This window comes from Amblyraja radiata, chromosome 27 (assembly GCF_010909765.2).
Source record: "Amblyraja radiata isolate CabotCenter1 chromosome 27, sAmbRad1.1.pri, whole genome shotgun sequence".
In the NCBI taxonomy this organism is placed as follows: Eukaryota; Metazoa; Chordata; class Chondrichthyes; order Rajiformes; family Rajidae; genus Amblyraja; species Amblyraja radiata.
Window position 1 is genome coordinate 26,439,738 of NC_045982.1, and position 24,339 is coordinate 26,464,076.

Here is a 24,339-nt window from a genome sequence, read left to right on the forward strand (position 1 = left end):
ACCGTGACTGCTGTAGTAGGGGATGCGGGACAAATAAATCTGGAAGCGATAAGAGAGCGGACAAATCACGGCGGGCAGCAGATGACCCCCAGCGAGGATGTACCCAATAGTCAGATTGTTGGAAAAAGGCTAGAGATAGAAACAGGTGTGAGCCCAAGAGAGATACATGGTCTAAACCTATAATAAATACAGCATGATTACTCCATAATCTCTTGGTAAACACGGTTAATCCTAAATGAACAGTGAACATGTAATAAGCTCCTGGTAAAACCCCTGGTTAGCTCAGGGCAAGCCCAATAAACTCCCACTTAGCCTATGGTAAATTCTCAAATAAATTCTCAGTAAACTATGCTAAACTTATAAATCCTTTCCAACCCTTTAGTAAACTCATTGCAAACACTCAGTAAACAATTACATTTGCAGTAAATTTACAGTAATCGTCACCATAAGCTTGCGGTGCATTCTCGGATAATGGGAAAATAATATTTGAAGAGAGTTCTCGTGCCTGCAAGGGCCAATGCAAAGTGTCCTTTGATGTATCTTGTACGTGCCAATCATTTGTTTTAATATAAGGGCCATGATTAAGATGTTTGGAGATGAATACGAACTTGGCATTGTACTTGGAAAGAATCTCTTTGGCTACAAGAAAATATCAATGAAAATTATTTTAATATCAATGACAAGTGAGAAATAATTGTCATTAAGCATGGGATAGTGAATTAGGGAGAAAAGGCAACACTTAAAGAGCAGCACACACTGAACAGAGTAGCGAACCACATCTCATAGTGTATGTGGCTCCCCAGATCCCAGAAGAGACCAGAAAATAAGGTGGTCAGGAAGATACATGAGGTTTCTTGCCTTTATTATCAGAGGCACATCATTAAAAAAAACTGTTCGTTCACACTGGAACATCAGTGAGGTCACAGCTGGAGTATTACAGAAAGGATGTGAAGTATTTGGAGATGAAGAGGTTCACCAGGATGCTGTCTGAATTACAGTGTATTAGACTGTATTAGCTATAAGGAGAGGTTGGGCAAACATGGAGATTTGGATTGTTCTCTCTGGAGCATTGGAGATTGAGAGGAGACCTGATAGAAGTTTACAACATCATGAGAGGCACAGATAGCAGAGACGGTCAGAACTTTTTTCTCTAGGGTGGAAATGTCAAAGACTGGAGGGCTTAGGTTTAAGATCACAGTGGGTAAGATTAGCGAAGATTATGCCATTTTTTTACACAGAGAGTGGTGGATGCCTGGAACGCATTGCCAGAGGTTGTGGTGGAGGCAGATATGATAGTGGTGTTCAAGAGGTTTTCAGATAGGCACATGGATATGCAGGGAATGGAGGGATATGGTTCACGTGCAGGCAGAAGGGATTGGTTTGGCATGGACATTGTGGGCCGAAGGGCCAGTCTCTGTGCTGTACTGTAGAGCTCTATGGAGCACTATGTACAGTGCTCGTCACCACATTGCAGGAAGGATGTGACCACACTAGAGAGGGTGCAGAGGCAACCGTTTGTATCTTGCCAGGGCTGGAGAACTACAGTAATGACTGAGAGACTCTCGGGGCTGTGTTTGTTCCCATTGGATGAAAGAGACTGAGGAGAGATTTCATCAATCAGTTAATGTTTCCCAGAAGACAGGGTGAAAGGAAGGTTCTATTCCCTTGTGAGAAAGATTAATAACTTGGTGGTTTGGATTCAGGATGATTGGCAGCAGGATTGGGGGAGAGATAAGGACATTATTCTCTAGCCATGGCATGCTGAGATTCTGACACTCACATCCTGGAACACAACTCAAGGCAGAAGCCCTCACTGTGCTCGGGAAGTACCACGTCGACACTTGAAGTGCTGGTACCTGCTGAGCTGCAGTTCATCAATGTAGATCTTCTCAGCTGGCCTGGACATGATGGGTCGAATGGCCTCTTTCTCTGCTGCACATTTCTATCTTTCAACCAAATCACAGAAGACTCAGAGTGAACATATAGCAAACTACAAGTAAACTGTTAATGAAGAGTCGTGAGAATGTCTCCCTAATGGAACAACACTGAAAGGGTTTGTATAAAGCAAAGCAAACTGCAGATGCTGGAAATCTGAAATAAAACCTGGAATCAACAGGTCAGGCAGCATCTGTGGGGAGAGTTGACGTCTCGGATCTGAGATCCTTTGTCAGGCTGTCTGTTCCACTGTACGTTGCTGGTCGGGACAGATGGACATCGGCTGCCGTGCAGAGGCAGAAACTACTCTCCTAAACTCAGGGGCACGGTGCAATGTACGGGGCCCAGAGCATTGTGAGATGGTACCTATATACAAACGCATGGTTTTACAGCCCTTCGATAAACCCTCCACACATGATTACAAACAGACACACAAACACACTCACCACACACACGCACAGACAGACACTCACTCACCACACATCCACACACAGAGACACACATACACACCACACAATCTACACATATGCACATTCAGGCTCACACATACACACAACATGCATCACACATACATGCACGGACATGCACACGTACACACCACATGCACCACACATACATGCACGGACATGCACACATACAACCACATGCACATACAGCCACACACGTACAAACACATGCGTACACACATGCGAATGCACAGCACATGCAAACAAGCACGTGTGTCAAATATTAAGCCGTATTTGTGGACCAGTTGCTAACCCTTGCCTCCTGTTTTGCAGCCTGGTATTCCCCATGGCGAGACTGGGAGCAGACGGGCAGTTCAGTGATTTTCTGGATGGGATTGGTCCGGCTCAGCTGGTGGGCCGGCAGACCCTGGCAGCCCCGTCGATGGGTGAGTGACCTGTCGGCCTGCGTTACCTCAGTCCGCTCCTGGTCAGTCTGCCCTGCTCAGTGGCACCTCATGCGCTGAAACCCCTCCACCTGCCCGCCCCAGATATCACACCCATTGCCATCAACATATCCCACCCGTTGCTGCGGGTGGTAGCAATTCTCCTCACAGTGCCAGAGACCCTGGTTCAATCCTGACATGGGGTGCTGTCTGTGTGGAGTTTGCCCATTTTCACTGCAAGTGATTTCTCCAGGTGCTCCGGTTTCTTCCCACATTCCAAAAAATTGCTAAAGGGTCTATTAGCCACATAAATTACCCCCGATTATTGCTATTGATTATTATTGTCACATGCACCATTGTACAGTGAAAAGATTTTGTTCGTGTGCTATCCCATTAAATCAGATAATCCTATTCACGATTACAATCAAGCTAAACTGGTACAAAAGGTGGAGCAAAGAGAATATGCAGAGTGCGGAATAAAGTTCTCAACATTGTAGATACATAGACAATAGGTGCAGGATTCAGCCATTCAGCCCTTCGAGCCAGCATTGCCATTCAATGTGATCATGGCTGATCATCCACAGTCAGTATCTCCTCCCTGCCTTTTCCCCATACCCCTTGATTCCGCTAGCCCTAAGAGCTCTATCTAACTCTCTTTTGAATGCATCCAGAGAATCGGCCTCCTCTGCTTTCTGAAGCAGAGGATTCGACAAATTCACAACTCTCTGGTTGAAAATGTTTTTCCTCATCTCAGTTCTAAATGGCCAACCCCTTATTCTTAGACTGTGGCCCCTGGTTCTGGACACCCTCAACATCGGGAACATGGTTCCTGCATCTAGCGTGTCCAATCCCTTAATAATGTTATATATTTCTATAAGATACCCTCTCATCCTTCTAAATTCCAGTGAATACAAGCCCAGTCGCTCCATTCTTTCATCATATGACAGTTCCGCCATCCCGAGAATTAACCTCGTGAACCTACGCTGCACTCCCTCAATCGCAAGAATGTCCTTCCTCAAATTAGGAGACCAAAACTGAACACAATACTCCAGGTGTGGTCTAACTAGGGCCCTGTACAACTGCAGAAGGACCTCTTTGCTCCTATATTCAAATTCTCTCATTATGAAGGCCAACATGCCATTAACTTTCTTCACTTCACTGCATGTTGTACCTGCACGTTTACTTTCAGTCACTGATGTACAAGGACACCCAGGTCTTGTTGCACTTTCCCTTTTCCTAATCTGACACCATTCAGATAATAATCTGCCTTATTTTTCTTGCCACCAAAGTGGATAACCTCACATTTATCAACATTATACTGCATCTGCCATGCATCTGCCCACTCACCCAACCTATCCAAGTCACTGTGCATTCCCATAGCATCCTCTTCACACTGCCTCACAGCTTTATGCCATCTGCAAATATGCAAATGTTACTATTAATTCCTTCATCTTGAGGGGGCGCCGTCGAGTATGGCTGCCCAGCCTGCAGCTGTCTGTCCTTTCACCCTTTTTATTTTTTTTTAGTATGTTTAAAGTCCATTTGGAGGTCAAATCTTTTTTATGTGGGTGGGTGGGAAGGGGGAAGGGGGGGGAAGGGGGGAGAAGGGGGGAAGGGGGGAGAAGGGGGGAAGGGAGGAGAAGGGGAAGGGGGGAAGGGGGGAGAAGGGGGGAAGGGGGGAAGGGGGGAGAAGGGGAAGGGGGGAACTATTTTTCTCAGTCCCTACCTTGTCGAAGATGCGGCTTTTCTCCGAGACGTATCTTCGTCCCTTCCTCTTGGCCTTCCACCGGGACTGGGACGGCGTTTCCTGCCGGGACCGGCCAGAACTTCGGCTTTGGCAGCGGCACTTGCCCGGGTCATCGTGCGGTGGGCTCCGGAGTGCTGAGACTGCCGACTCCCAACATCGCGGAGCTGTTGTTGCGGAGCTTCCAGCCGCGGGCGACGCTGACTTTAAAACACCACGGAGCCTGGAATCTCTTCCTCCATAGATGCTGCTGCACCCGCTGAGTTTCCCCAGCAATTTTGTGCTCCATAGATGCTGCTGCACCCGCTGAATTTCCCCAGCAATTTTGTGTACCCTGGAATCTCTTGCCGAGATCGCCAGTGTCGGAGCTCTGACCAGCGCAGCCTGTGGACTTCGGGAGCTGCGGTCTCCGGGGAGGAAGCGGCCGTTCAAGACATTCCAAGCCGCTGAAGTGTGTTCTCCCGACGCCGAAGCCCCATCATCCGGCGAGAGGGCCTGAACATCGGGCCGCTGGCGCGGCGACTGCGGAGGCCTCAATAGGCCCGACCATGGGTGAACAAGGGGAAGAGGACTAGACTTTGTGCCTTCCCTCACAGTGGGAACCATTGTGGGGGGATTTTTTTATGTTTTATGTTCAATTCTCTTTTAATGTGGTGTCTTACTTTTATTGGTGTGCTGCAAAAAATATAACATTCTGAATTTCCCTGAGCGGATTAATAATCTATCTATCTATCAGAAATTAATATATATTGTAAATAGCAGCGGTCCCAGCACCGAGACTTGCAGCACCCCACTAGTCACTACCTGCCATTCTGAAAGGGACCCGTTAATACCGTTGTTTCCTGTCTGCCAAACAATTTTCTATCCATGTCAATACTCTACCCCCAATACTACATGCTCTAGTTTTTCCCACCAATCTCCTGTGTGAGACCTTATCAAAGGCTTTCTGAAAGTCCAGGTACACTGGGTCTCCCTTATCCATTTTACTTGTTACATCCTCAAAAAATTCCAGAAGATTAGTCAAGCAAGATTTCCCCTTCGTAAATCAATGCTGACTTGGACCAATCCTGTTACTGCTATCCAAATGCACTGCTATTACATCTTTAATAATTGACTCCAGCATCTTCCCCACCACCGATGTCAGGCTAATGGGCCTGTCCCACTTAGACGAATGTTTCGGCGGCTGCCGGCGATTGTCATAGTCGTAGCAGGTCGCCGAAAAAACGGCGACTGGACCCCTCCACGAAAATGTCTACGACAATGTCTACGACAAGCTACCACCTAGTTGACGTCCACACGCAACAAGCTACGACAACTGAAGACAACTTAAGACAATTCAGTCGCCGGTTGACGTAGGTAGTCGCCAATGGAATTCACCGAAGTCAGCACCGGCGACCTAATCCACGAGTTAAGAAGAGTGTCGACCATGCTGTGAGTTTGAAGGTCAAAGACACTCTTCTAATCTCGCAGATTAGGTCGCCCAAGTGGGACAGCCCCTTAATGGCTGCAACCCTAATTGAAGGGCTCTTGTTAGTTCTTATTTGGAATAAGAGATGCATGTGAAGTTGAATACATGGAAGTTCAATCTTCTTAGAATAATGACTCCTCAACAGTGGATGGCATCACATGAAGGATGGCTGGTCATTTTGTGTAAGGGGTAACTGATATCTGTGAGTATATAACAGACTGGAATGAAGTCGGGAGGTTGGGGTGGTATCTGCTCTCTTTCTGTGCCGCTGATTTATGGTGCCACCTTGTTACAGGCGACATTCACATTGGCATGGCTGATCGGAATGGGCAGCTGGAGGTGGAAATTACCCAAGCCCGGGGACTGACCCCCAAGCCTGGCACAAAGGCTTTGCCAGGTAGGTGCCAAGAGACACACACACTTCAACTGCTTCTCTCGTGCATCATTGCAGTGCCACTGGTTCATATCAGGGACCTAATGCATGTGCTGTGCTATTTGCTGATAAATTGGATTAAAAGGTTAAAAGTTAAGCACATGACCTGTCATCTGACACCAGTGGATAAGTAAGTGGAGACCATGTTCACTTGTAACTGTCTGAACCAGTACAAAACTGCTGGGGTCATCTTAGTTAAATTTAGTTTAGAGATACATCATGGGAACAGGCCAGTCGGCCCATTAAGTCCATGCTGACCATCAAGCACCCATTCACACTAGTGCTATAATCCCACTTTCCCATCTACTCACTACACACTAACGGCAATTTACATAGGCCAATTAGCCTACAAATCCACATGTCTTTGGGATGTGGGAGGAAACGGAGAGCCTAGAGGACACCTACACAAAGGGTGAACGTGCAAACTCCGCACGGACAGCACCCAAGGTGAGGATCGAACCTGGGTGTCTGACACTGTGAAGCAGCAGTTCTACCAGCTACCCCACTGTGTTGCCATACCGGAGTCCATGTCCAATAGCACTTTCAGGCAGCAGGTACAGAAATTCCTCCGGATGTCTGGAATCCTAGTGGGACATCCCCTACCATATCCTATTGTGTAGAACTTCATTGGATCAAACTTCTTTCCATTCATCTCCAATGTATAGAATCCAAAGAATTAAACTCCTTCCCATTCACTGCCATCCCTCAGTTGAGTTTCATTAAATCCCTATCCATTTACTACTTATATATAGATCAAACAATTTTCCATTCACTGTAATTCTGAAGAATTATATACGTTACTTTCAAGAGTCAAGAGAGTCAACTGTGTTTAATTGTCATATGTACTGATAACAGAACAATTAAATTCTTGTAGAAACAAGGAACTGCAGATGCTTGTTTACAAATGAAGATACAAAGTGCTGGAGTAACTCAGCGGGTCAGACATCATCTCTGGATAGATGACGTTTTGGATCGTGACCTTTCGAGAATGATCCCAACCCGAAATGTCACCTGTCCATGTTCTCCAGAGATGCTGTCTGACCCGTTGAGTTACTTCACAGGGAAAAAGCAATTGTGGATTTAGTGTTATGTGATAACCCGGGTTTGATAAGGGAACTCAAGGTAAAGCAACCATTAGGAGGCAGCGACCACAACATGATAAGTTTTAATCTGCAATTTGAGTGGGAGAAGATGAAATTGGATGTGTCGGTATTGCAGCTGAGCGAAGGGGACTACTGAGGCATGAGGGAGAAGCTGGCCAAAGTTGACTGGAAAGGGACCCTAGCAGGGGTGACGGTGGAACAGCAATGGCAGGAATTTCCTGGGATAATATGGAAGATGCAGGATCATTTCGTTCCGAAGAGGAAGAAAGATTCTACAGAGAGGACCTTGGCTGACAAGAGAAGTCAAGGACAGTATAAAACTAAAAGAGAAGGCGTATATCACAGCAAAGATTAGTGGGAAGCCAGAGGGTTTGGGAAGCTTTTAAAGAACAACGGAAGGTAACTAAAAAAACAATATGGGAAGAACAGATGAAATACGATGGTAAGCTATCCAATAATATAAAAGAGAATAGCAAGAGTTTCTTCAGTTATATAAAGAGTAAGAAAGAGGCAGGAGTGGAAGTTGGGCCACTGGAGAATGATGCAGGAGAAGTGATAAAGGGGAATATAGAAATGGCAGAGGAATTAAATAACTTTTTTTGCATCAGTCTCCACAATGGAAGACATCAGCAACATGCCTGAATTTTAAGAGAGTCAGAGGGTGGAAGTTGGTGCAGTGGCTATTGCCAGGGAGACGGTGCTTGGGAAGCTGAAAGGGCTGAAGGTGGATAAGACACCTGGACCGGATGGACTGCACCCTGGGGATCTGAAAGAGGTGGCTATAGAGATTATGGAGGCATTGGCTGTGATATTTCAAGAATCACTAGAGGCAGGAGAGGTCCCAGATGATTAGGAAATTGCCAATATTACCCCGCTGCACAAGAAGGGAGCAAAGCAGAATAGTGGGAACTATAGGCCGGTTAGACTGACTATGGTGGTTGGTGAGATTTTAGAGTCCATTATAAAGGATGAGGTTACAGAGTACATATAGGCTCATGATAAAATAGGCCAAAGTCAGCATGGCTTTGTGAAGGGGAGGTCTTGCTTGACAAATTTGCTGGAAATCTTTGAAGAGTAAATAGCAGGACATACAAAGTAGAGTCAGTAGATGTTGTTTAATTAGATTTTCTGAAAGCCTTCGATAAGTTGTCACACGTGAGGCTGCTAAAGGGCCTGTCCCACTTTCACAACCTAATTCACGACCTTTTCTACTTGTAGACATTTTTCATCAGGCTAGAAAAACGCCCCGACCTACTTGATGCCACGAGTACCTACGACTAGCATCACAACCTACATACGACCTACCTACGACCTCCCACAACCTCCTATGACCTTGTGACGACCATGCTGCGAGTATGTCAAGGGCAAACTCGGCAGAGGTCGTGAATTAGGTCGTGAAAGTGGGACAGGCCCTTAAGGAAGATGAGAGCCCACGGTATCAAAGGGCAGATACTAGCATGATACCAGGTTGGCTGAATGGCAGAAGACAAAGAGTGGCAATAAAGGGGGCTTTTTCTAGTTGGCTTCCGGCGACTAGCGAAGTTCCGCAGGGGTCAGTGCTGGGGCCGCTACTCTTCATGTTGCATATTAATGATTTGGACAAGGGGATTGAAGGCTTTGTGGCAAAGTTTGTGGATGATACGAAAATAGGTGGAGGGGCAGGTAGTGTAGATAAAGCAGGGACTCTGCAGAAGGACTTGGATAGGTTGGGGGAGTGAGCAGAGAAGTGGCAGATGGAATATTATGTAGCAAAGTGTGGAGTCATGCATTTTGGTAGTAGGAATAAAGGCGTAGACTATTTTCTTGATGGGAAGAGAATCCAGAAATCAGAGGTGCAAAGGGACTTGGGACTGCTGGTGCAGGATTCCTGAAAAATTAATCTGCAAGTCGAATCAGTAGTAAAGAAACCAAACACAATGCTAGCATTTATTTCAAGAGGGCTTGTATACAAAATCAGGGATGTAATGCTGAGGCTCTATAAGGCGCTGGTAAGGCCGCATTTAGAATATTGTAAACAATTTTGGGCACCGTATCTGAGGAATGATGTGCTGGCTCTGTGGAGGGTCCAGAGGGGGTTTACACGAATGATTCTAGGAATGAGTCGGTCAAGCTATGATGAACGTTTGACGGCACTGGGCCTGTACTCGCTGGGGTTTAGAAGAATGAGGGGGGAACTCATTGAAACATACAGAATAGTAAAAGGCTTGGATAGAGTGGATGTGGAGAGAATGTTTCCACTAGTGGGAGAGTCTAGGACTAGAGGTCATAGCCTTAGAATTAAAGGACGTTCTTTTAGGAAGGAGATGAGGCAAAACTTATTTAGTCAGAGGGTGGTGAATCTGTGGAATTCTTTGCCACAGCGGGCCTTAGAGGCCAAGTCAGTGGATATTTTTAAGGCAGGGAAGGATTGATTTTTGATTAGTATGGGTGTCAGAGGTTATATGGAGAAGGCAGGAGAATGTGGTTCGGAGGGAGAAATAGATCAGCCATGATTGAATGGCAGAGTAGAGTTGATGGGCCGAATGGCCTAATTCTACTCCTATCACATGACCGTATGACCTTCACAATGACATTTTTACTTGCAGCAGCATAACAGGTCTATAAACATAATACACATAGACAATGTATAATATAAAAATTAAATAATTAACTAAAATACTAGTGTAAACAAAAAACCGTCATTAGTGAAATCAAAGACATTCCATAGAAGTTCACAGTTGAGGCTAATATTGTATATTGTTCAAGAATCTAATGGTTGTTGGGCAGAAGCTACTCTTGAACCAGGTGGTCATGGTTTTCAGACTCCTGTACCTTCTTCCCAATGGTAGGAGTGAAATGAGAGTATGGGTAGGATGATGTGGGTCTTTGATAATACTGGCTGACTTTTTGAGACAGAGTCTCCTCTAGATACCTTCGATGGTGGGGAGATCAGTACCTGAGATGGACTGAGTCGTAATAGTCTGTGGTCTTCTTCGTTCCAAGTTTCTGTCATAGTACAAAATTCCAATGGATCAAAAACTTTCCCATTAACTTCCACTCAGTATAATATGAAAACCACCCAATAGGAAAATCTCTTATGATGTTTCTTAATTATCTTGGATTTGAGACACAAAGCTGGAGGAGATGATTAGCGGAGGCGGCTACAAGCTTTGCACATACAAATGCTTTTCTTTGATGTGTTTAATGCTCAATGTGTTTTGCATTCTGCTCGGTCGAAAGGTTGTGTATAACGTGCGTGTGAAAGAGAAATTTGCGTTTATACTGCATCCTTCCCGATCTCCAGGTTGAGTGCATCATGTCCAATGATTATTCTAACAATGACCTCCCACAACCACCAATGTGATGCTGAACTGTTACCCTGGTTAAATTGATGAGTGTTCATAATCCAGAACTCCACATAGCTCCTTAAGCAGGAACACAGCGGTGTGGTAATTGCTGGTGTACATCAGCTGGAGGTCCAGATGGGAGGAGAGGTGTAGCCACGTAAATCTCCTTCAAGTCGGGGCATGGTCTTTCTCCCACACTAAAGCATCACATTCAAAGCAGACAAAGGTGCTGGAGAAACTCAGCGGGTGCAGCAGCATCTATGGAGCAAAGGAAATAGGCAACGTTTCGGGCCGAAACCCTCGGTTTTGGCCCGAAACGTTGCCTATTTCCTTCGCTCCATAGATGCTGCTGCACCCACTGAGTTTCTCCAGCACTTTTGTCTACCTTCGATTTTCCAGCATCTGCAGTTCCTTCTTAAACACATTCAAAGTGTCATGGTTACAAGCATCACAGTTGGAAGCTTTGCATTTAGTTGGCAAAAAGACTTCTGTCGCACCGTTTAAGTCATTCTTCCTGGTGAATATTTAAAGTATCAACTGAATTAACCAACGCGCAACTGTGCGTATGAATATGTACATTATTAACTGAAATATCATTCACCTCCCCGTTGGTTTTCTATGTCATTGCCCACACCCCACCTCACCCCAAGCAGGAGACAGCAATTCACAAGTACCTGTTAATTGATATAAATAATCACCAAGAGCATTAATTAGCAACTTTTCACAGACTGCGTGCACTTAGAACATCTGAGCCTTTTGGGAGAGATTGGCAGGACAAAATTACACGGAAGACACCTTCAGAGCAAATATTCACCCTGTCCTGAACAGTTCCAATGGGAATGAGTACCATCTGGCAATGGGTGCACTATTTTTGCTGATCACTTAAGGATCATGACACTGACAGGTGCCAATTTGTGAATTAAATGTACATTTAACAGGCTATAGATAGTTGTGGGTGTCCGTAGGTTTATAATAGACATCAGTCGATAGGCTATCTCCTGAGAGAAGCATTGCAAGCCTGTGTGTCAGGCTCCAGACACCTTGTGATCACAGTGTTGCACAATTCCAGCAGAGGGCAGACTGGCACCATGGTTCCCTCTCTGTCCTGGGGCTCCTACATTGCCACATGCAAACTGGAGGAACAGCACCTGGTATTCCCCTTGGGTAGCTTACAACCCAACGGTATGAAGATTCAATTCTCCAATTTTAAGTAATATGTCCCCCTTTTTCACACCTTCTCCTTCCTGTACATTCAGGAGTATATTCAGCTGTCCAAAGTTTGTCTGATTTGGTTATAATCTCAGCTCTGGTTTCTCACGTACTTGCGGTAACTCCTCTACCTTTCACACCACAACTATCTATCGCTGCCTTAAAGTACCTCGACCGCTTTCGCCAACCCTCGACGTAAGGGTTTCAAAGACACACGACCCTCAGAATAAAATTCCAAGTGTGTGACCCTGCATTTTGAACCGTAAATGCTGCTTCTGGTATCTCCCTCAACAATCCTTCGTACACTCACCCTGTCCACACTCCTCAAGATCTTATCTTCATTTCACTAAGTTAGGAGGACATAAGGTGTTACAAAGGGATATATACATACATACATACATCCTTATGTCCTCCTAACTTAGTGAAATGAAGATAAGATCTTGAGGCGTGTGGACAGGGTGCACTTGCACTGGTTTCTCCCCCATCCCTTCCATCAGAAACCCTCAACAGGATTCATAGTTTGCAACTACGTCTTTCTTTTGGGGTCACATCTGTTTCTATCCAACAATCTGCCTCTCAGGGAACCCTCACAGCTGAGGTCATCTGTTGTCCGTCTCGCCTCTTCCCTCCGTTGTTCTTCCCGCTCTCCCCACCCCCGCAATCAGTCTGAAGAAGGGTCCTGACCTGAAATGTCACCCATCTATTTTCTCCAGAGATGCTGCCTGGTGCACTGAGATACTCCAGCATTTTGTACCCATCTTTAGTATAAACCAGCATCTGCAGTTCTTTGTTATTACATTCTGAGGGAAGTGATGATGGCACCGTTATAGCACCAGGCCCCAGAGTATGATTATAAACCAGTAACCAAGGAGTGCTCAGTGGACGCATATCCTTGGGCGTGAGGTGATGGAATGGGAGAATATCAAGAGCATGAGATCTAGTGCAACTTGCACCTCGCAGGGTGAGAGTGGCTGTCACTGAGTTACAGCGAGCCCACCAAGCACGATGCACCAATCCAACTATCCAGCTCATCTTGCACGAGTCCCATGTTATTCTCCACTCATTCCCATTGAGCCTCCACACACCTGCACATCAGGGGCAATTTACAGTCACCAATTAAACTTGTGAGGGGCAAATTTGCACGGTCATAAGAAGTACGTGCAAACTCCACACAGACAGCAACGAGGTCAGGCTTGAACTCAGCTCCCTGACGCTGTGATGCAGCAACTGTACTATCTGTGCCACTCTGCTGCCCCTAAGGCCGTAAGGGAGAAGCAACAGGGAGGGGTAGAACCAAACGGCACAGGTGATTTAAGCGAAGCTAAAAATGAGGGGGGGAGGGGGACGAATTTGGATGATAAAAGATGGGAGGAGATTTAAGCAAAGTATGAATGGTGGAATGGACAGGTTGGTCCCAATGCTCTATGCTGTTATTCCACGTCTATTATTAGACACGTGGAAAACTAGATGTTCTAGTCAGACGAGATTTTCCAGTTGTAACACTGACTTCTTGGGTCTGTTCAATATAAACAATATCCAAGCAGATGGTATTGTTCAGATCCTAAAGACTTGAATAAAGTTATTGATAGCGATGTGGTTCTGCATCAGCAACGGGAGATGTATCTTCACTGACTACACGGAGCTAAGGCTTTGATGGAATCAGATGTTTCTTAAGAGTTTTAAGATGCGTTTAGATAAGGGCAGCCCAGTGGCACAGCCACTGCATCACAGCGCCAGAGACCCGGGTTCAGTCCTGACCTCGGGTTCTTTCTGTGTGGAATTTGCACGTTCGACCTGTGACTGAGTGGATTTCCACCAGATGCTCCGGTTTCTTCCCACATCCCAGTGGGCTTGTAGATTAATTGGCTGCTGTTAATTGCCCCCTAGTGTGCAGGAAGTGGATGAGAAAATGGACAGAACTAGTGTGAACGGTCGATCGATGGTCGGCGTGGACGGTGGGCTGAAGGGCCTGTTTCCGTGCTGTTTCTTTCAATCAATAAACATTTAATTGCTTTCCACGCACCTTTATGGGTGTCTTACCGGATGTGGAAGCCATTACTGAGTCAGAGGTTTTCCAAAGGAAGTTGGAGGTGTTGGTGGAAAGACATCAGAGAATAGAAACATTGTGGATGATCTTGTGGCCGTTGGTTTGACAGAAAAGTTGGAAGAAGCTAATCAGGCCCATAATAAACATCTGGATGAATTCATGCAACAGTGCTGCGAAGCTTCAGAGGCGTTAAATAAAATTAATGCGGAACATGAGAGGCAGCAAGATGTTTAATTGGATATCTTGCCTGGGGAGAGGACTTTGTGTTGATCCCATCAAAGCTAAAGCAGTTTGGAGATGTCCTCCAGGATCCAGTGTTTGTTGGGAATATGACTCCCAACAAATATCCGAGCTCTTCTCTTACCTGTCGAAAAGGGTGAAGCTGCTCCGAGATTTAACACTGGGAAACGCAGAGTGGTTCAGGAGAGAACCCAAAGAAATAAAACTGCAAAAGAAGCCTTCGCTCGCACAGTGCCTCTATATTTTGTTCTTCAGGAAGAGATAGCTCTCAATGTTAGTCCAAATCTGAAACAACATAGTATGTGTAGGAAGGAACTTCAGATGCTTGTTTACACTGAAGATAGACACAAAATGCTGGAGTAACTCAGCGGGACAGGCAGGATCGAAGGAATGGGTGACATTTCAGGTCAAGACCCTTCTTCAGACTGCTCGTCCCGACCCGAAACATCACCCATTCCTCCTCTCCAGAGATGCTGCCTTTCCTGCTGAATTACTCCAGCAATTTGTGTCTATCTTCTGGAGCTACATAGAATGGACAACCCATTGCCTTTACATCTCGGAGCATTACTAGAGTGGAGACAAGGCTTATACAAATGGAGGATCCCCAAAGCTATTGCATAGTCTGTGACACAGCTGATCCACATGTTTATGATTGGGTATGGTGAATGTTTAAACAGATTGTTAACCATCGAAAACTACAAAACACAATCCAGAGGGCCATCGACGAACGATGCTGAGAATATCAACGTTTTCTTTGAAAATAAAGTAAGGAGGAAATAGATGATAATGATACAACACTTAGCAGAGCTGACTTGCCTGAGGTTAGTCGCTGTGATTTGGCAGCTCAACAGGAAGAAACTGATTAGTGTGAAACACTTTCTCTATTGGAGACATATATTGGGAGCAGCTTCGTCATTCAGCTGCCAGTGACCCAGTCCAGAAGCAACAGGAAGAATTGAGTACCGTTCTGATCATCCCATTACAGGAAGTATGTGGAGAGGGTGCAGAAGAGGTTTAGAGGGCATTATGTCTAAGGAGGTTGCACAGACTTGGATTGTTTTTGCCTGGAGCATCAGAGGCTGGAGGGAGATCTGATAGAAGTCGTTACAATTCTGAAAGCAAAGAGAGGAGGTCTTTAAAGTGAAAGGGAAGTAGTTTAAAGGCGATGTGTTTTTTTTTACACAGAGGGTGGTGGGTGGCTGGATTGTGCTGCCATGGGTGTTGGTGGAGGCAGATACGATAGTGGTGTTTAAGTTTTTTTTAGATAGGCACATGGATATGCAGAGAATGGAGGGATATGGATCATGTGCAGGCAGATGGGATTAGTTTAAATTGGCATCATATTCGGCACGGACAGTGTGAGTCGAAGGGCCTGTTCCTGTGCTGTACTATTCTATCTTCTTTGTTCTACCTGCTGCAACTTCAACTCAATGCGTCAATAAACGCGTCTGGTTTTTGAGGGAAATGAACAAACATTTTCCTCACCACGATGTGAGAGACACTATCCCACTGGCTGGTGAGAGTGAGTGAGTGAGTCAGCTAGCTGCGAGAGTGTCTGAGATAGCATCTTTTGAATAGGGCCCATCTGAAACCAGATGTCTCAGCTATATTTCAGAGAGCAGGGCTGGGGCGAACCTTTGCAGCATCTCGTTCACATTTATCCCTCAACCAAGAATTCCCTGGTCCTTTATTCATTGCAGTTTGCAGGACCCTGCTGTGCAGAAATAACTTCCTACTTTAGAGGAGTAACAGCCCTCCAATGGGTGCAAAGCAATTGTCTTTTCATCAATGTCTGAAATGTCTTGGGTAACTAAGTGGGTTTCATTTTGTGTTTGCCCACTAACAGTGTGTCTCTTCTGTACCGCAGTCCCGTACATTAAAGTCTACCTCCTGGAGAATGGCATGTGTATTGCAAAGAGAAAAACCAAGTTATCGAAGAAGACTTTGGACCCAGTTTACCAGCAGGCACTGCTGTTCGATGAGGGTCCTCAAGGTCGGGTACTGCAGGTTAGTGCTGGTGTCACCCCGACAGACCTCCCACTGCCAACACAGCGAGGGTCTCTCTTCCCAACAGAGGTGGTTAGGGTTGCCAATTGTCCCGTATTAGCCGGGACATCCCGTATATTGGGCTAAATTGGTTTGTCCCACAGGACCGCCCTTGTCCCGTATTTGACAGTAATTAGCAAAGGGCATGCTAAAGGGCCTGTCCCACTAGCAATTTTTTTGGCGACTGCCGGCATCATTGACTGACGTATCAGGTCACTGAAAAATTTGCGGTGTGGCGCGACGCGAAGTGATGCGGCGTGACGCAGATGACGTATGACGCGCGGTGTTTTTTCAAGTGTCGCAACATTTTTATTTTTTAACTGCTGGATTTGGAAATGTTCAAAATCTTATCACGCAGGCAGTCGCCGAAAAAAAATCACCAAGTGAGAGGCCCTTTATAGACAGATCCTAGATCGGATACAACAGCGTGCGTGCGTGTTGCATGTGCTGTTGAAGCCACACACGAGTGATTCACCTGTCATCCGCCCCCTTCTGCGCATCAGTTGTACGCTATATTTTTCCCCCCTCCCCCTCAATGCCCTAGAGGTGGTATCTCCCAGTGGCTTTATCTGCCCGAATACAGGGGAGGAAGAAGAGTTTGGCATTGGATCAATAATCCAGACCTTTGAATTCCAGATTATGGGAATGTGTTAAAATAATCTAAAAATTAAAAACGGATATTAAAATATGTCATAGAGTCATACAGAATGGAAACAGGCCCTTCAGCCCAACTTGCCCACACCAGCCAACATGTCCCAGCTCCACTAGTCCCACCAGCCTGCATTTGGCCCTTATCCCTCCAAACTTGTCCTATCTATGTACCTGTCTAACTGTTTCTTAAACGTTGGGATAGTCCCCATCTCAACTACCACCTCTGGCAGCTTGTTTCATACACCCACCACCCTTTGTGTGAAAAAGTTACCCCTCAGATTCCTATTCAATCTTTTCCACTTCATATTCAACCTATGTCCTTTTATGCTTGATTCCCCTACTCTGGGCAAGAGACTGTGCATCTACCCGATCTATTCCTCTCATGGTTTTATACATCTCTATAAGACCATCCCTCATCATCCTGCGCTCCAAGGAATAGAGCCCCAGCCTACTCCAGCTCTCCCTAGAGCTCAGACCCTTTAGTCCAGGCAACATCTTCGTAAATATTCTCTGTACCCTCTCCAGCTTGACAACATCTTTTCATGCTGCTCAGAACTGAACACAATATTCTAAATGCAGCCTCACCAACTACAAGATGACCTCCCAGCTTCTAGCACCCGTAGTCCCGATCGCGCCCGGGTCTCTGGCGCTGTAAGGTAGAAACTCTACCGCTGCGCCACCGTGCCGCACAGTGTCGCTTTCACCTGAATTATTTGTATTTTTAAGAGAGAGACCTGTTGCCCTGGCTTGGCCCAGCCTGCTTGTCGCTTTAGATGACTGTTCAACCTCCAGCCATCCACATCCTGCATCTATGCCCTAACTCGCAGCAAGTCCCATTCACCGATCACCCCTCCGGACCAGCTTGGTCAAGAATCTTGATTTAAATTGTCTTATCTTTAGAAATCCTTCCATGGCCTCACTCTGTCCACACAGAACCTCATTAGAACAACGGTATAAACATTGAATTCTCCAATTTTATATAACTAACCAACACCTCTTCCCCAACCCCTTTTCCCTCATCTCTTCCCTGTACCCCACTTGCATGCACAGCCATTTCTTCCACTATCCTGCCCCCTTCCCTCTGTCCCATTCTATCCATATCCTGTCCACTGGCTTCACATTCTGAACCTCTCCTCTTCTTATCTCACAGCCATTTGTCTTTTCATCTCTGGTCTTTGTCACTCATCTGCTCATCAAACCCCCCTCACTTGTGTCCATCTATCACTTGCCTGACTTCCCTCCCCCTCCCCCTCCCTCCCCCTCCCCCTCCCTCCCCCCCCCCCCCCCCCCCCCCCCCCCCCCCCCCCCCCCCCCCCGACCTCACTCTGGCAATGGAGGAGGCCCAGGACAGAAAGGTCAGTACAGTAATGGGAGTAAAAATGGTTGGCAAGTGAGAGGAAGTAGCCAGTGATCTCCTGTTCACATGCAAATCTTTTCCCTGCCCCCCTTTCTCCTTCCCCTGAAGAAGGGCCCGGACCCAAAACATCGCCTATCCATGTTCTCCAGACGTGCTGGCTGACCCAGAGTCACTCCAGCACATTGTGTCTTTTTTATCTCGCCATTTATTTCTTGGCTTCTGTATCGTCGACTTCACGGGATCTAATGTCCCGAATCCTTTTCCAAACTGGTCGTCCTATCTTACAAGTGTCACCTATTGATCTCGATGTGCTTGCAGGTCATAGTGTGGGGAGATTATGGTCGGATGGACCACAAGTACTTCATGGGAATGGCCCAGATCCTGCTGGAGGAACTCGACCTGTCCACCCTAGTCACGGGGTGGTACAAGCTCTTCCCCACATCGTCCCTGGTCGATTCCACGGTGGCACCCATCACCCGTCGTCTCTCTCAGTCCTCGCTCGACAGCAGCACAAGTCCAGCCGGCCAGTAAAGGTCTTCATGGACAGGACAAGGAGCATATCATTAGAATGCCAAGGGGTGGCTGTAAATACTGTATGTGCAATTTGACCAACTGCTGCTAATGCTAATCTGTTATTTTATTTATTTTCAATTACCTTGGAAGTATAAGTAATCTCCGCATCCTGTGCATTCATTTACATGTTTGGGGAAATTGCTTTTGTATGCATAAGGGATAACGTGCAATAGAGGGAGAACTTCTCACCACAGTTTAAGTACAAGCCTTCCTTTTCATGAGAGCAATGCACACATTAGAACGTGAGGAACCTGTCAACAGTTGGAAGGATGGTCCAAGCGGAGGCTGGAGATCCAGATGACCAGCACCATCGGGGTCTGTCGATGAGTGGATGCCTTGACTCATTCCTTCCTCACCGTGTCGCACCTTGCTGGCACAGAGCCCGAACTAGGAGAAACCAGCCTTCAGCTCTACTCATAAGACTATTGTGCATTTGCTTCAGTTGAATGCATTTGGAATGTTTCCGTGAAGGTTCTCCCTCAGCAGTGATGGAAGGCGTCAGCAGCGAGGAAAGCCTGCTGACCCTTCTCACCATGACAGTATTCCTCCTTGAAACCTGCATCGTCTGAAGGAACAATCCCACGATCCTGTCTCTGCCTTACCAAGTGTCTCTGAGCATGAGCACCCTCCTTTCAGAATGAGGTTTGAGAAGGCATGCCGAACACTTCTACAACCTTTGCATAGACAACCTGACCTTCAGCACCCTGAGCCTTGGTAGGCAGCTCCATCCCACCATTCCGCACTTCCCGCAGTAAACACACTGCTTACTCCATGCACTGAGATCTCAGTGAAGCAAACATTGGCTGGTCTGGGACCTCCTGCATAGTCCAAACCAGCCTAAAAAAAATAATCTCTTCTACGTAACACATTCCTTCACATGTCCATCCACTGCATCCTAGAAAATAAAAAAAATCGAGACACCTGCATGCTTTGACCATCTTTAAAACTTTGTTGACTTCAAAAGAATACATCCTATAATAGTTCTAGGAACATAGAACTCTGACAATGGATTTTGGCAACAGGCGGCAAAGAAACCAGAAGGGCTACTGTTTTATTTTTCTTCAATGAGCTGCACTGTGGGCCTTGGATCCAAACAATCTCCCAAACCATCTGTCAAACTTGGGAATATCACGTGGCACTGTCTGTTCAAAATTTACTGAAGCCAGCCTTGTTTTAAGAAGGGTGAAAGTTCCAACAGAGAGGGAAGGCACCTCTCCAACTGTCGACCAGGTCCAGTCACTCAGCGGGGGGGACCAGGCCACAAAATGAGCCATTGCACGATCCCGATGAATAACGGCTCTGGGCCGGAGAAAGTAAAAACTCACATCAGCCAATTGTTAAACAGATTCCACAACAGTCTCGCTTTTCTCAATCTTGATGACAGGAGCATGTTGGAGTGTTGACTGGGACCCAACACTGGAACACACCACAGGCAGAGGATTTCACAGCATCCTAGCCGGGCAGTTAGACATTTCACCTATCCCAGTCTTTCAGCAAGACCTGGGCCTAAATGTGGCCAATGGCTGTTAACTTTCACCATCTGCCAACCTTAACCAAGCAAGGAACAATAATGACTCATGGTCGATTTCAGAGGATTCTAACATAAAGCAAAAAGACTTTGTTTATCCACCGATTATATTTAAAAAAAAACTGGAAAAAGGCAGAATATATCAAAAGGCAAGCACTTTATGGTTATGTAGCTGCTCAGTAGCCTACTGTGTAAATCCATGAAGAACTTGAATGGTATCACAGGTGAGGAACCCAAGGATCTAAAGATCCATCCTTCCCATCCTCCCTCTTCACGTTCAAGATCCCATGGACACAGAGGCTCGATAATGGGCTGATTGTTAAGGTGTGATTAAATGTGATATTTTGTGTAATTCTGGCAAAAATGTAGCACTGTCACTCACATAGCTGCGATCCTACTGTTTCCTCATCATTGCAAAAAAGCACAGCCAACTTCATGTTGATTCTTGCATCTACAACACATGAAGAGATGAAAGGTTTTCTGCATGTGACATGAACCATTGGCGGTCTCTCAGTGGACCCTAATGAAGTCCCATATTATTGGACAGTTGAAGAAAGTCGAGGTGGGGAATGGTTCCCATTATCTGGATTACCTGCGCTGAAGTGCTCCATCTTAGCTGGGTGGAAAATTCAGTCACTGAAGGAAGATGGCATTCTTCGGCTGAAAAGATGTTCCTGGTATTAACACGTTGATGGGAATTATTCCTTACCTAACGCATGGAAGCTGTTTTATGGATTTCTCTCTGTAGCAAGGCTGGGACTGCAAAACTATTCTGTATGAGGACAGAGATGGGTTTTTAAACAAGAACTTTATGCAGTTTTACCATCAAATTGAGATCCAACACATCGGATGACTTACTGTAAAAGGGCATTTCCTTCTGTATAAGTAACGTGGTTCTACTATGAAACTGTCAGAGGTCACATCATTGGTTTAATATAATAATTAATAACTTGTCTTGTAAAGTTTGGTCAGATTATGATGCACCTATTGTTAGCCTTGACTGCACTGTCTTTGTGGAGTATATAAAGTGCATCAAGCATTTCAGTATTGTATAAAAATGTGACATTTTCAATCAGAATGCTAACCAATAAAGAGACCATTTTTTGGAAGCCTGTCATAATGCATGAAATACAAATGTACACATGCTGGGATACTTTCCGGCTTTACAGAATTCCCTTCACCAACTCCAAATTCCTCAGCTAACTCTCCCGAAGATAATATATTTGGACTATTTCACAGTGATGGAGATTTCTCTCTCGAAAACATCCCCACAAACAGACCCCTATGCTGAGTTCTCCATCCAACCCAGACCAAAGCTGAGCAGCTTCCCTTCGTGTCTCTATAGTTTGAACAGTTTGTGACCATTTGTTAAACTGTTCCCATTCCCATCAAAATAAAAAGCCCATCCTCACAGCTCCTCCTGCAAGTAAAATCTTTGGGAGTATTCAGTCCAGTAAGCTAGAAGGTCACGTTATTTCTGGAGTGTGCACGTTACTTTCCACCCCCCAATTATTGGTGAGCTGTAGATTTAGTCACGTAACCAGAGAGACTGCATTCCTCCATGTGTAGAACATAAGGACGTGCAGCCTTTATGATGACATCTCCTCTGTTGCACTCTGTCAGCCTTAGATCGCAGAGGTACAATGCTCTGAGAGGGGTGCGGCCCACAGAATCTGCGTAGCCCATCCATTCCATCTTCTTCTCCCCCCCCCCCCCCCACCCCGCTCTTTCGCCACAGCTCTGCAAATTCTCCCCCCCCCCCTTCACTGCAGTCAGTCTGAAGAAGTATCCCAACCTGAAATGTCACCTATTCATGTTCTCCAGAGAAGCTGCCTGAGTCGCTGCGTTACTCCAGCACATTGTGTCTCTTTCCCCTCATTGATAGTTTCTGCCATTTCCACAGCCCAAGCTACAGATCCTCCATGCCCTATTCATTTCAAAGTTTTTCTTCACATTCCCCTGTACATTTTGCTCCAAAATTACAAGCTGTATTGCCTGTCGTTGAATCATTTAGCGTCTCTCTACTGACCCATGTCTTGTTCACCATTCAATGTCCTCTTAACCTTCGTTACCTCAAGGACAACCCTGGCTTCCCCAGACTAACCTTACAGCTGAAACTCCCCCCATCCCTGGAACCGTGCTGGTAAACCTTTTCTTCAACCTCTTCAAGCCTTCATACCCTCCCCAGTGTGGCAACTCAATTTGAATGGCTGGCCCAAAACTGTGTGTGGTATCAATATACATGATTCTATAACAAAGAATTATCTACAAAGTGTTGCAAATATGGTTGCTCGTCTACGGCCTCTTTCAATGAGACATCCCAGAAACCTGCTCACAAACCCCAGAGTTCTGTAAGGTGACGGGCAATAGTAAACCTGGAGAAACCATGTTGCAGACATTGCTATTACCCAACATGGCCATAGTTAAAATTGGATCAAAACCCTGCAGCAAACAGTAACAGTCCAAGTCATACAGCATGGAAGCAGGCTCTTCGGTTCAACTCATCCATGCAGAGAAAGTCGCCCCATCCAAGCTAGACCCATTTAGCTTAGATGGGGCATCTTGCTCGGTCAGCATGGATGAGTTGGGTCGAAGGGGCTGTTTCCTTGCTGTATGAATTGGACTGTTACTGTGTGCTGCAGGGTTTTGATCCAATTTTGATCCACTGAATTAAACTACACTTTCTATTCCTCGGCCCAATTGCCCATCTGATCAAGCTCCGACTGAATTATTGTTAAGCATCTTCACTATCTACAATATCACCTATTTTAATATAATCTGCAAACTCACTAATCATGCCGTATAAATATTCATCCAATAATCTCATATAACAATGGGCCCAGCGCAGATCTGAGACACACCACTAGTCACAGGACTCCAGTCTGATAAAACAACCTTCCACCACAACCCTGTGCTTGCTACCACAGTCAATTCTGTACCCAGTTAGCTGGCGCTCCCTGGTTCCTTTGCGATCCAACCTCCCAGAGCAGCCTACCATGCGAAACCCTAAAAGCCTTGCTCAAGTCCATTTAAGGCCTTGCCCTCATCAATCTTCTGGGTTGCATCAAATTAATGAGACACGACCACACTGAATCAACATAAGCAACAATCTGATAAATCTCAGATAATTGAATTGCATTTCTCATCTAGGGAGATAATCGAACTAAATATTTGTAAAGAAATTGAAATATTTCACAGCACAGTTGGTGCCTAGTGTCTTTGGATGTTTTCAAACTGTGATTACAATAGGCTTGAAAAATGGATTCTGTCTCTTTATGGAATGGTCATTTTTATAATTGTGCTCTTCAATCATTTTATACCTCTGGCCTTTAACAGGCTCCACAGTACCTGTCTATTATTGTAACTGTTCATGTTGTTTATAAGCAGCAGGAATCTGCGGATAAGAATGCACACGGTAATTTTGTAAAAAAAAAACACCTAGCGATTTTAATAAGAATCCTGTTAACAGCACAGACACAGCTTGTATTTGCATGGACTTGTAAAATTCAACTAATAAAAATATCGGCAGTAACTGCCTGTTCATTCACCAAGTAAGCTTGCATTCATTTTTAGTTTCAGAAATACAGCATGAAAACAGGCCCTTCGGCCCACCAAGTCTACGCTGACCATCGTTCACATTAGTTCTATGTTATCCCACTTTCGCATCCATTCCAAACACACTCGGGACAATTTGGAGAGGCCAATTAACCAACAAACCCGCAGGTTTTTGGGATGTGGGAGGAAACCCACTCGGTCACAGGGAGCACGTGCAAACTCCACACGGACAGCA

The 24,339-nt window shown here is 45.7% G+C and overlaps 1 protein-coding gene across 1 annotated transcript in view; it reads left to right on the forward strand.

The window, feature by feature from the left end:
• The window catches only part of rims3 (regulating synaptic membrane exocytosis 3), a 60,407-nt gene extending 38,141 nt beyond the window's left edge, over positions 1 to 22,266 (forward strand). Inside the window, exons 4-7 of the mRNA XM_033045508.1 lie at positions 2,715 to 2,827; positions 6,332 to 6,433; positions 16,262 to 16,401; positions 18,767 to 22,266. Of these exons, the coding sequence (XP_032901399.1) occupies positions 2,715 to 2,827; positions 6,332 to 6,433; positions 16,262 to 16,401; positions 18,767 to 18,979 (568 nt within the window). The 3' untranslated portion in view covers positions 18,980 to 22,266. The remainder of the gene's footprint in view (positions 1 to 2,714; positions 2,828 to 6,331; positions 6,434 to 16,261; positions 16,402 to 18,766) is intronic.
• The last annotated feature ends 2,073 nt before the right edge of the window (positions 22,267 to 24,339 follow it).